The 14,081-nt window shown below is 34.1% G+C and overlaps 1 protein-coding gene across 2 annotated transcripts in view; it reads left to right on the top strand.

Moving 5' to 3' along the window:
• TRPM7 (transient receptor potential cation channel subfamily M member 7) overlaps positions 1 to 14,081 on the top strand; it is a 123,779-nt gene that overhangs the window by 81,097 nt on the left and 28,601 nt on the right. For both annotated transcript variants that reach the window (XM_030318202.2, XM_030318203.2), the window contains exons 21-27: positions 792 to 1,070; positions 3,293 to 3,467; positions 5,966 to 6,092; positions 7,319 to 7,503; positions 8,177 to 8,309; positions 9,156 to 9,871; positions 12,575 to 12,645. In XM_030318202.2, coding sequence (XP_030174062.1) covers positions 792 to 1,070; positions 3,293 to 3,467; positions 5,966 to 6,092; positions 7,319 to 7,503; positions 8,177 to 8,309; positions 9,156 to 9,871; positions 12,575 to 12,645 — 1,686 coding nt within the window. The remainder of the gene's footprint in view (positions 1 to 791; positions 1,071 to 3,292; positions 3,468 to 5,965; positions 6,093 to 7,318; positions 7,504 to 8,176; positions 8,310 to 9,155; positions 9,872 to 12,574; positions 12,646 to 14,081) is intronic.

A 14,081-nucleotide genomic window follows, 5' to 3' on the forward strand; every position in this document is an offset into this window, starting at 1 on the left:
ATTCTTTTGTTGTTTCGATGAAAAATAAAACAACTTTCAGAAGTATCTCACTTTCTAGAGAACTGTGTTCTAATTTGAGATTTTCAAATTATTAGTAAGATGACCTTGATTGAATAGGTCATTTATTTGTGGGTATATATACATACTTATATGGGTTTATATATACACACACATATATGTATGTGGAATGAGGACAAGTAGTATCTGTCTCTGATAATCTTACTGAATTGTTTTAGTGGTCAAATACATCATCAGATGCCAAGATAATCAAACATATTTTGCCAAATGCCATGTGAGAAATACTGTATAATTTCACTTATATATGAGATCCAACAACAACAAAAAAAACCAAACAAGCAAACACAAAAACAGACCTGTAAATACAGAGAACAAAGTGATGGTGGAGGAGGAGGAGAGGAGAGATTGGCAAAACGAGTGAAGGGGAGTAGGAGGTACTGACTTGTAGTTATGGAATGAATAAGTCATGGGGCTGAAATGTACAGCATAGTTGGAATATAGTCATTGGTATTGTAACAGCATTGTGTGGTGACAGATGGTAGCTACACTTGTGAACATAGCATAAGGTATAGAGTTGTTGAATCACTATGTTGTATACATAAAGCTAATGTAACATGTGTTAACTGTACTTCAATTAAAAAAATACTTTGAAATATTAAAAGATATAAAATTCTACTGTGATATTATAATTGAATGATGGTATATGTTTTAATAGGAAGAAACTGATTTCTTAAACAGCTTAATTAGGTTTTTTTTTTTTTTTTTATCCTTAGATCTTTATGTCTGAAGCTGGGAAAATAAGCCAGAAGATTAAAGTGTGGTTTAGTGATTACTTCAATATCAGTGATACAATTGCTATAATTTCTTTCTTCATTGGATTTGGACTAAGATTTGGAGCAAAATGGAACTTTGAGAATGCATATGATAATCATGTTTTTGTTGCTGGAAGATTAATTTACTGTCTTAACATAATATTTTGGTATGTGCGTTTGCTAGACTTTCTAGCTGTAAATCAACAGGCAGGACCTTATGTAATGATGATTGGAAAAATGGTAAGTTGAGAGGCATCTAATAATATTCATGGGTTTATTGATATGTTTTCTTAAAATCATAAAAACCTGTTACTAACATAGTTTTGCTTGAATTAGAGAATGTTACTTCACTTTTATTTGCTTCATACTTCAAATCAGCCATTCCTCCAGATATTAACTTTTGAAGAAAATATGTGATGGGATAAGATTATGAAAACCATATTTTTTTGTTTTATCTTAAAATGTTTTAGTTTTTAAATGCTACTTTCTAGAAGCATTTGAGATGAGAATGAAAAATACAAGTTTATTAGCTACTTGTTGAAGTTCTTTTCGTCTTTACTACTACTACTACTACTACTACTACTACTACTACTACCCTAAACCAGTCCATCATCTGGCACCTGCAGTAATGTAGTAAAATCTGTTTACTCATAACCACTGTGGCCTATCTTTATATTATAGCTAGAGTAATTTCAAACTGCATATCTGAATATATCATACCCGCTTTGTAAAAAATCTAAAGCTTTTTCATTACTCCTAGAGATCATTATACTTAATGAAATCCTTAAACCTGCCCAGTATGACTTCTTGCTTTTCTTTTTTTACTTTTAATTTTGAGTTAATTATAGATTCACATGCAGTTTTAAGAAATGATGGAGATCTTATGTACTTTTTACCTTGTTTCTTCCAATAGAAACATCTTCCTTGCTTTCTAAGTCTCATGTCTTTTTTTTTTTTTAATATATGAAATTTATTGTCAGATTGGTTTCCATACAACACCCAGTGATCATCCCAAAAGATGCCCTCTTCAATACCCATCACAGAGATCTAAGTCTCATCTCTTAACCAGTTTTTGACCTCTTAACTATGCTGTAGTCATACAGGCTTTTCTCTAATTTTTTTAACATAGTCCCTATCATGGTACCGTAGCTTATGTTCTTCTTTCTGCCAGAAATGACTACCCTTATCTACACTGACATCCTTAGCTTTTTTTGACTAAGTTAGGTTTATCCTACAGATCACATCTCCAACATGATTTTTTTAGGGGAGTTTTTTTTATCTTTTTCTGCTAGATCAGGTTTATTTGCTGTATAATTTTATGGGGCCCATGTTCCTCTTCTACAGAATATTTATATCTGTCTAACTATATTTTATTTTATTAAAAAAAATTTTTTAACATTTATTATTGAGAGACAGAGACAGCATGAGCATGGGAAAGGCAGAGAGAGGGGAGATACAGAATTATTGTTAATTTATTGCAAATATATGCAAATGTCATAATAATTATTTAGGTTGATTTATTGTAGTAGATTAAAGTACAGATTTATTGTAAATGTAGTCTCTTAATCTGTGTGGGTCTTCCCCCTGTAGATTATTATTTGTGGATGAATACTATGTTGTTGGAGTAAGACAGTATTCACTTTTTTAGATGTAAATACTGAGCACTTGTACACTTAGATAAGTGGATAGAAATTAACTCTTAGAATTCTTGAATAATGATTTCACTTAATTCTTAGAATTCTTGAGTAATGATACCAAAATTCACATTGTGTTTTAACAGTAAATTTTTTTTTTATTGATTTATTAGGTGATAGTTCAATTAGGCTCTTTTTCAACTTTGTTGAAATTAAAGAATTGCAGACTACCTGATTTGTAAAAGGATTTTTTAACCGTTTATTAGTTTCATTTATTTTTTCAACACCCATGCTGATAATTCAGTTTATTGTTTTACTTAGCTCCTAGGAGGTTTTCACAGTGTAGGATAAGGCACCATGGTGTGGAGTTCAAGATGGGTGAGAACAAATACCTTTTTGTATATGAAGTGGGCAAAGAACAAATATCAAAGGGAGGTAGAAGAGCGAGTCTGAACCTCCAGTATAACAATACAACAATTTTAAGAAAGAGCACATGTGGAAATTGATTCCCTGAATCTGCCCATGTGTCTATACCTCTTTAAATCTTCATGGACTCAAGATAAGCACACTCCAGTTGGAACCAAGGATATGGTTCATTGTACAGAAAATGATCTGAACCTGTCTAGCTTCACAAATCAATTTTTACATAATCTCCTTGACATTAAGGTTTATGTAGTGATGAGATTTTTCCTGAATGCTAATACTAGAAATAAAAAGAAATACAAAAGATTCTAGTTGTCTATTACAACGTTAAAAACTATTTTAACATGAATAATTGTCATTGTTTTTAAATTCCCATATATTTTAACGTTGTTCATTTTTTAACAGGTAGCCAATATGTTCTACATTGTAGTGATTATGGCTCTTGTATTACTTAGTTTTGGTGTTCCCAGAAAAGCAATACTTTATCCTCGTGAAGCACCTTCTTGGACTCTTGCTAAAGATATAGTTTTTCATCCATACTGGATGATTTTTGGTGAAGTTTACGCATATGAAATTGATGGTAAGGGTTTATGTTTACAAATTCATCTTTTGGTTATTTTATGTTTTAAAGTTAGATTGCATTACAGTAATATTACATATTTTCACAAGTCAAAATATTACTAACCTAAGCCCTCTCAAAATACATTAGTTTAGCCCAGGGGGAGGAAAAGAACTACAAAAATTAATTGGAAAAAAGTATTTTTAGAACTTTTTCAGCCATAAATGGAAATCTGGCCTAACCTGGCTTACAAAATAAGGACATATATTAGCTCATGTGACACAGAATTCAGAGGTAGTGGTCTTTGGAGTTTGTTAATTCATAGCTGTTAACATTTGTTCTTTATTATCCCACTGCTCTGTAATCGCAATGTCTGATTCATACAGGTTTCCTTTATGATTGGAAGATTGTCACTAGTAGAGGAAAGAGAGTGTTTTCTTTGGTTCCCTTAAGGGTAAAATGTCCCTTTCCCAGAAGCCCCCTATTGAACCTGTTCTTTCAAACTCATTAGCTCACATTGGCTTCATCCTGCTTATCTCCGAAACAGTTGGGGTGAGGGTAATAGGATTAGAACTAATCCAAATATGGTAGTGGATAAACTCTTGAATTACAAAATTCAACTGCACAGGTAATAAACTTTTTAAAATTGTTTTAGCTCATGAGGCTAGATAGCTTGTGAACATGGGTGATGCTGCCAGCTTTCAGGGACGTTCTACAGACCTCTACATTTGCATTATAGAATCTTTATTTTGCCTTATAGAATCTTTGTTTTGTTAGTTTTGCTCTTGATCTCTTTTATACTCTCTCTCATCTTTATTCCTCCCTCACCCCATACCTGTGTTGCTCCCTAGGCACCTATTTATTTAGAGGATGGTTGTTACCAGATTTTGCTTAAAACTGTGAGGTTTTACCAGTCTGGTCAAATTTTATGTTTAATGCTTTCCTGTTTAATGCCCTTTTCAGGTTTTCATTTTCTGCTTTTTTTCTGATGTAGTTCTAGTTTAGTATTATAAAGTATTGGATATAGCTTTTTAGTCTCCTTCATTCTCTTCCTTGGGTACTTGCTTTGTCAAACTAATGTGAATAGAATAGAAATAGATTCCTAAAGCTTTTTTTTAAAAAAATGTTGAGAGAGAGAGAGCGCGCGTGCGCACACACACACGCAATGGGAGGGGCAGAGAGAGGATCCCAAGCAGGCTCCTCTTGCTGTCAGCAGAGTCCAAGTCGGGCCTCAAACACACGAACCATGAGATAGTGACCTGAGCCGAAATTAAGAGTCAGAGTCTTAAGTGACTGAGCCACCCAGGCACCCCAAGAGTCATAACGCTTTTTAAGACCAAAAAAACGTTGTGCATTTGAGTGTTTCAGTGGTGTATATATTTTTAAATGATTACTAAACAAATGCTAATTATAAGCATTTATATAAAACTTGTCACTAATTCATGATTATTTAATTCTAATGCTTACCCTACTTAAATTATTTTGCTTTATTCTTTTAATACCCTGGTGGGTACTAAAGCCCTTCCCTTCCTTGTTTTTATTCAGCTGTGTTCTGGTTTCAGAAACATTCCTGGTGAGGTTGATGAAAACCAAGGAATTAAAATCTAATCATTATCTATTTGAAAGGCACTTAAACCACTCTTTCAACCTTCTTTTGTGACATAGTAAGATAAACTCAGTAATCTTCATGTTTGTAAATTTACTATGAGTTTACCATACCCTTTTATAGTTGTTATTTTTTCTTACAGAAATGCTGTAGTGTGGCTAAATCTGGGAATTTTCTTCTACTTAATATTCCTTGAACTAAACCCTGCCTTGAATTGCATACATAATACAACTGTATACCGTCTCATCTAGATTAGGGTGGTAGAACAGATACCCACATCCTTCACAAAGTTTTTCTATTTTGGATTTTTTGAGAAAGAGACTGAGAGAGAGAACATGAGCGCAAGCCAGGGAAGGGCAGGAGTGGGAGGGAGAGTCTTAAGCAGGCCCACATGCAGCACAGAACCTGATGGGGGGCTCCATCTCAGGACTGTGGGATCATGACCTAAGTAGAAATCAAGAGCGGGACGCTTAGGGGCGCCTGGGTGGCGCAGTCGGTTAAGCGTCCGACTTCAGCCAGGTCACGATCTCGCGGTCCGTGAGTTCGAGCCCCGCGTCAGGCTCTGGGCTGATGGCTCAGAGCCTGGAGCCTGTTTCCGATTCTGTGTCTCCCTCTCTCTCTGCCCCTCCCCCATTCATGCTCGGTCTCTCTCTGTCCCAAAAATAAATAAACGTGAAAAAAAAAATTAAAAAAAAAAAAAAAAAGAGCGGGACGCTTAATCAACTGAGTCACTCAGGTGCCCCTATGTTGGAATATTTTTAAGTTTGTGTTCCAACTGCTTGCCCAGAAGCTTTTACTAGAATCTGAAACAGATTTCTACATAATCGAAACTTCCTTGAAAAGTATGTAAATACTAATTTAAAATAGTTACTGGTGTGAATACTATATCTAAACTGTTTTCTTCTTTCCAAAGTGTGTGCAAATGATTCCACTATCTCACAAATCTGTGGTCCTGGGACATGGTTGACTCCATTTCTTCAAGCGGTCTACCTCTTTGTACAGTATATCATTATGGTCAATCTTCTTATTGCATTTTTCAAGTAAGAATTTTATGCAGTTGCTTATTCTAATGAGATCATTTAATATGTAGTTTTAATTTTGAAGGATATGTACAAAATTTCAAATACAAAAACTTCGTAGAGCTTAAACTATTAAAATTATCTTTGAAAATTACGAATAGGAAGGCATGCTTTTTCAAATCAACATGCAGTTCTTTTATAAATTTAACCTTGATTGGTAGTTTTACTATGTTGCCAAGGAATACACATTTAGTATATAAAACAGAAAGGCAAATAGAAAATTCATCAGTAATCTCATTTATATTTTTTGGTGTACCTCTTTCTGTTATTTTTTATGAATATTTGTGAATACTTTTCTGTTCAGAAATAATGTTCTTATATTTTGTATACTGTTTTTAATTAAGCAAAACATGACTATTATTCAACATTAATAAATACCCCTCTCCAGTTTTTTTTAATGTTTATTTATTTATTTTGAGAGACAGTGAGCGGGGGAGAGACAGAAAGAGAGAAAATCCAAGCAGGCTCTGAGCTGTCAGTGCAAAGCCAGATATGGGACTTAAACTCACAAGCAGTTAGATCATGACCTGAGCTAAAATCAAGAGTGGGACACTTAACTGATGAAGCTACCCAGGCACCCCACTCCAGTTTCAGGAATATCTGATATTCCATGATAGAGCCTAATTTTTCAACCAATATGTTACATTGTTGAGTTTGTCTATAATTTTTTTGTTCTCAAAAACCATGTGGTTAAATTTTTATCCATCCTTAAGTATGTTTTCCTAAAAGTTGAACTGTTTGATATATGCATTTTTAGGACTTTCTGCATTTAAACTAAAGTAGACTTGCATCTTCAAATCTCTGCCAACACTAGGTATTGTTATCTTTAATGGTTGCTAGTTTGATAGTACATAAAAGTATATTGTTTTTATTTGCGCTTACTTTGCTTCTACTAAGATTATTATTTTCTTATGGTTTTGTCATTTGTATATAATTTTAAAATTTTAGGATCATATTTTCTGCTCATTTTTCTGGGAGTTTATAATTAAGACCTTCAATAGTATCAAACTTGTGCCTTATACTTACTGCATGTATTTTTTCCAGTTTCTCATTTGCCTTTTAGTTTATGTATGGTAGAGTACTCTTTGGAATCCTTGTTTAGAACGGAATTATAATAAAATATCTAGTATTTAAAACTTTAAAGTATGATTAACTTTGTTTTATTTTTTTTTCCTTTGTTATTCAAGTAATGTGTATTTACAAGTAAAGGCAATTTCCAATATTGTATGGAAGTACCAGCGTTATCATTTTATTATGGCTTATCATGAGAAACCAGTTCTGCCTCCACCACTTATCATTCTCAGCCATATAGTTTCTCTGTTTTGCTGCATATGTAAAAGAAGAAAAAAAGATAAGACTTCAGATGGACCAAGTAAGTAAAATATATTAAGGCAAATATTTGTGTTTTATCACTTATCAGTACTACACTGAAGGCTAAGTGTTAACTTTGTTCAGAAGACTTAATTGCTAATGTTACTATAAAAACTTCTGTTGAATATGTCTGAACATAAAAGAATTTTGAGTATACTACAATGTCTATAAAACTGAATTTAGTAATAAACTTCCTTTTGAGTGTGGTATGTCTGTTTGTTTTCATTAAAATGATAATGGAAACCATAACATTTGCTGTTCTATAAACCGTTTTTGCTGCTCTGAACAATAATACTTTTATTCTGTATACTACATGAGACTAATCATACCAAACCTTGCTTTTAATTTTACAATGGTTTTCTGCTCTACTAAATTGGTTCTTAAATTCCTCTACCTAGATAAATGAGGGGGAGGTATAAAGAGAAAGATAGGGTTAAGAGTATTTAATAGGAAAATGAAAATCAGAAGAGGATGAGGTACCTGAAACTATTCTGCTAAAGAAAAAAAAAAAAGGAAATATCTGCCCATTGCTTTAGAAACACTACAGTAAAAAGAGAATAAGTATATAGATGATGGATATAGTCTTATGAACCCTGAATAATTCATAAGACCCATGACTGCAATTTGATATCTTGATAGTCTTCATTGATTTTTTTGTTCTTTTCCCTGCTTAGAACTTTTTTTAACAGAAGAAGATCAAAAGAAACTACATGACTTTGAAGAGCAGTGTGTTGAGATGTATTTTAATGAAAAAGATGACAAATTCCATTCTGGGAGTGAAGAGAGAATTCGTGTCACTTTTGAAAGGTTCAGAAGCTTTTTAATTATAATTGATATGTCAGAGTGGGTTTTTTTTTTTTTTTATTTTTTTTTTTTCAACGTTTATTTATTTTTGGGACAGAGAGAGACAGAGCATGAACGGGGGAGGGGCAGAGAGAGAGGGAGACACAGAATCGGAAACAGGCTCCAGGCTCTGAGCCATCAGCCCAGAGCCCGACGCGGGGCTCGAACTCACGGACCGCGAGATCGTGACCTGGCTGAAGTCGGACGCTTAACCGACTGCGCCACCCAGGCGCCCCGAGTGGGTTTTTTTTTTATGTCTTCTACATGCCCATTGTTCAATTTATGTTTGTCAAATAAGTAAACTTAATAATAGTTTTACATATTGGAAGACAATTCAGTTCTTTACTTCTAATACTTAGTGTAAGTCAATTTCTTGTTATTTTTTGACCTTGTTATAGAGGACAGTGAAGAGTCAGTGGAGAAAAGTGAAACTATCCTTATTGTTTTAAAGCATTTTTTTTTCCCATTAGCTTTGCTACATTCTGGAAGCAGATGGTAATGTTAGTTCTTTATATATGTAGCTTTATACATATTTGTGTGTGTGTTACTTTGATGTGCAGAAATCATAATAAATAGCCTATGGAACAAAAATGTTTTATGAACTCTTACATTTTACTATAATAGAATTAGCAGTGGATCCTTCTTAAACATTAAGTGTGCCTTTTATAAATAAATAATCATATTTTATATCTTACCTTGTGTGAGTACATGTAAAATTTCTTTTTACCATTGGCATTTATTGAGATTACAGAAAGAATCTCTCAAACATTAATTTTTAACATTTATAAAAAGCCTGTGTTTCTCCTACAGGGTGGAGCAGATGTGCATTCAAATTAAAGAAGTTGGAGATCGTGTCAACTATATAAAAAGATCATTACAGTCATTAGATTCTCAAATTGGCCATTTGCAAGATCTTTCAGCCCTGACTGTAGATACATTAAAAACACTCACTGCCCAGAAAGCTTCAGAAGCTAGCAAAGTTCACAATGAAATCACACGAGAATTGAGTATTTCCAAACATTTGGCTCAAAACCTTATTGATGATGGTCCTATAAGACCTTCTGTATGGAAAAAGCATAGTGTTGTAAATACACTTAGCTCCTCTCTTCCCCAAGGTGGTCTTGAAAGTACTAATCCTTTTCTTTGCAATATTTTTATGAAAGATGAAAAAGATACCCAATGTAACATATTTGGTCAGGATTTACCTGTAATACCCCAGAGAAAAGAATTCAATTTCCCAGAGGCTGGTTCCTCTTGTGGTGCCTTATTCCCAAGTGCTATTTCTCCTCCAGAACTGCGACAGAGACCACATGGGGTAGAAATGTTAAAAATGTTCAGTAAAAATCAAAAATTAGGCAGTTCATCTAATAGCATACCACATCTGTCATCCCCACCAACCAAATTTTTTGTTAGTACACCTTCCCAGCCAAGTTGTAAAAGCCACTCAGAAACTGTAACCAAAGATCAAGAAACTGTTTGCTCTAAAGCTGCAGAAGGAGATAATGTAGAATTTGGAGCATTTGTAGGTAAGTTTGGCAAACTAACATTTGTATATAAATATTATTTATTTTTTAATTATCACCTGGGGTGCCTGGGTGGCTCAGCTGGTTGGGCCTCTGACTTCAGCTCAGGTCATGATCTCACGGTTCATGAGTTTGAACCGCATCAGGCTCTGTGCTGACAGCTCGGAGACTGGAGCCTGCTTCAGATTCTGTGTCTCCCTCTCTCTCTGCCCTTCCCCCCGTTCATGCTCTGTCTCTCTCAAATATAAATAAACATTAAAAATTACAATTATCACCTTAGAAATAAAAATAAGTAGCTAATTAATAAAACTATGAACTTGTATGATAAGTGGACTACTTTTCATAGAGTATAGTTCAAAAATTTCTAAAAGGAATCAAGTCGGGGAAATAGGTTGAAATTGAGCTGTAATAGTTCTATTGGCACATTCTTCTATAATACTATATTGGTTTTTTTACTATAATTTACTATAATAACAGTTGTATGTAAAACTTACTTGGGCTCTTTTGAATTTGAGACTCTTCTACTGAATTCAGTTAACTAGTTGACAGAACCTGAGTTATTCATAAATGTTAAATATTTGGGGAATAATAGAAAGGTACAGAGGAGGCTAGATAGAAATAACTGGAAAAGATCAGTGTCTTACAAATAGGGTGACCATATAATTTTTCAGCCCAACCAGTACACTTTTGAGAGTGACAGGGCACAGTAAATTACATTAGGGCAATAGGGAAAACCAGGACTCTGCTTGGAAAGTGGAGGATTTATGGTCAACCCATTTATATACCCAGAGAGAAGAGCATTTCAGAAAGGAATGACTCATTCTTAACACGTCAGCTAGCTGAAGTAAAATAAGGACTGAAAATGTATTTGTTTTGGCAGTAATAATAAATTAATGACCTTTGTGAAATCTGTTTCAGTGAAGCAGTTGAGGCAGAAGCCAGATTATATTGAAATAAAGTGTGAATGAGAGGAGGAAATGTAAAGAGGGAGACTGCAGATGGGATGGGCAATTAAAAGCTTACTATTAAGGCAGGGCGCCTGGGTGGCTCAGTTGGTTGAGTGTCCGACTTCAGCTCAGGTCATGATCTCACAGCCCGTGGGTTTGAACCCCGCGTCAGGCTGTGTTGACAGCTCAGAGCCTGGAGCCAACTTCGAATTCTGTGTCTCCCTCTCTCTCTGCCCGTCCCCTGCTCACGCTCTGTGTCTCTCTCCTTCAAAAAATAAACATTAAAAAAGAAGATTAAAAAAAAAACAAGCTTACTATAAATATAAAAAGAAAGAACTCATAATGTGGTTTTTGTGTAAGGTTTTTTATTTGTTTTGTTTATTTTTAATTATTTTTAATGTTTATTTGAGAGAGAGAGGCAGCGTGAGCAGGGGAGGAGCAGAGAGAATGGGAGACACAGAATCCGAAGCAGGCTCCAGGCTCCAAGCTGTCAGCATAGAGCCTGATGTGTGGCTTAAACCCACAAACCGTGAGATCATGACCTGAGCTGAAGTCAGACACTCAACCGACTGAGCCACCCAGGCGCCCCTTACTTGTTTTATTTTTAATGATGGAGAGACCTAAGCATATTTAAATGTTGACAGTGTATCATATGGAAGGAAAAGATGAAGAGGGAACACTTCATAGAGCTAACGTTTCCTTGCATTTGGGAGAATATAGTGTTCTAAGAGTCTTCCTGTTAGATTATTAAAGTATTTTTAAAAAATTTCTTAAAAAAATAACTTGGGTCATTTGTGGACATGACCAGAGTGTTCTGAGGCATGAGTGATGTCCTCTGTCTCTTCAGGTTTGAATTTTTTCATCGGGTGGCATCCTAACCTTGTCTTAATACTTATTTGAGCTTTCCCAGCTTAGAAATTTACCTAGTCGTGGAACATGTATTGAGATTGGTCAAAGAATATGATATGTCCATGTAAAATCTCCACATGGAGGCCAACCCTGTAAGTTATCTAGGTACAGAGCATACTGATCTCTACTGCTAGGTTATATACAGTTTACTGTGGATTTATAGAGACAGGTTTGCCTACATAAAATCTATCCCAATGTATTCTGTAAAAGCACATTTTTAGTCTGTTAGTATATTGCCATTGGGATGGATATATTTAGTTATCTGTATATTTATATATGATTTGTGTATATATAGTTTGGATATATATGTATAACATATATGTAGTTTTTTTTTTTTAACTTTCTTTTTTAAGTTTATTTATTTTGAGAGACAGAGCAGAGAAGCGGCAAAGAGAGAAGGAGAGTGAGAATCCCAGGCAGGCTCTGTGCTGTTAGTGCAGAGCCTGATGTGGGTCTCGTACTCACGAACCATGAGATCATGACCTGAGCCGAAACCAAGAGTTGGATGCTTAACCAACTGAGCCCCCCCAAGCACCCCATGTATTTTTATATTTATTAATAGTAGTAATGATCGCTTCCCTCTTTTTAAATTTCAAGCAATTCATATCACATGTTGGATTCTTTTAGAAGGCCCTTAGGCTTTTGCTGTTACTGTAAACTGAATTGCTCATCTTCTCCAGCTTCTTGACAGATATTTTTAGTATTTATCAAAAGATCTATAGGAAACTTCAGAGCCCTCAAAACTACTTGGAAAGCAATATGAATCACTTGTTTATATAGACTTTAAGCAATGACGTTATTTTGATAAAAAGTAAATATTTTTGTTGTAATCTTTTTTTTTCTCTTTAAGGACACAGAGATAGCATAGATTATTTACAGAAGTTCAAAGAAACATCAAACAAAATAAAAGAAATGTTATCTGTAAGTAAATCTTTATTACAGCACAATTCAATTTTATTTTGCTATTTGGGGGTTTAGTTCAAAATAGAACTAAACGTTCCAATAAAAATGCAGTTTTAGCAGAGACCATCACCAACTTGATGATCTCAAATATTTAAATCATACATCATTTAAAAAGAAGAAACAATCGAATATGAAAAGTATACAAATAGTTTGCACTTATATTAATGAACATAAAAACACCAATTTAACATTTCTCTTTTTCTAAATACTTCTCCCTATACATTTCTCATTCACTAAATACAGAGCTCAACTCTTTCCCAGGCCCAGAAGTTTATTAGAACATAACCATGTCTGTCAAGGAATCTAGCAATCAGTAAAAAGCTGAATATACCTAACTACACTTATTATGTGCAGGTGTAAGATACTCAATAAATATTTGTTGAGTAACTGTTTAAATGTATAGAACAGTGAGTGAAAAGTTATTTCTTAACTGTTGCTTTCATAAATACCCATAATGATAGAGTCTTAAAATGAGGGAAAGGAACCAGTAGGGAAACCAGTGGGTTTTTTTTAAGTTGTATCTCTTGTTTTATGTTTGAGTTTCTTACAGGGAGGAAGAACTGACTGGGAATTATAATTTAAAAAAGCAAAAAGACCTAGATGGAGTGAAATCGATCACTTAGATGATAATCTTAAGATAAAAAGTATAACTTTTTTCAGATGGGAGGACAGACTGATAGAAGAGAATTGTCACACAAATATTTTGGGTTGGAGAGAAAGAATGCTAAAACTTTTCTCTAACTTACTCTTTAAGAATCTGTGTGCTTCATTGTATATAAATCACACAAAGTTTTTTTAAAACTTAAAGAGAATAAAAAAGTAATCTGGGGAGTTTGTTGAATCTTTTAAGGCATTTGTTTTTCCAGTAAGACTAATGGAAACCACAAGGGAGTACTTGAGAAAGAGAAGGTTTAGAGTAACTATTGTGTAAAGTGATTAAGGAGTCAAGAGGAAACCAAGAATATGATTTCTCAGCTATATAGTTGAAAATAGCATGAATTTTTTTATAGCCATATCTACATTTGGATTTTAGACAGGAAAACTGAAGGCTGGGAAGAGATGTAGGGAAAGTAAATCTTTGGAGAGATTCTGACTAGAGCATTGACATGACACCACAGTAAAAGGTTAGAGCTATCTAGTTGGAACTCTTATAGTTGTCAAACTCAGCAGTCAGAAACTCAAATTCATCATCTTCTTGCTCAGCAGATATATTTGTTCTTCTGTATTTCCTGCCTCTTAATAACATCAGCATTTTAGTTTAGAGAGCAAAACTGCACTGCTCTCTCTTCTAATCAACAGCCAAGTCTAACTTGTTTTGTTTCCTAAATATTTTTTTAGTTATCTGTTTCTTTCAATCCTAAGTAACAATTACTCTGACTTAGGCTGTCATTGTC

This window comes from Lynx canadensis, chromosome B3, assembly GCF_007474595.2.
Source record: "Lynx canadensis isolate LIC74 chromosome B3, mLynCan4.pri.v2, whole genome shotgun sequence".
NCBI lineage: Eukaryota > Metazoa > Chordata > Mammalia > Carnivora > Felidae > Lynx > Lynx canadensis.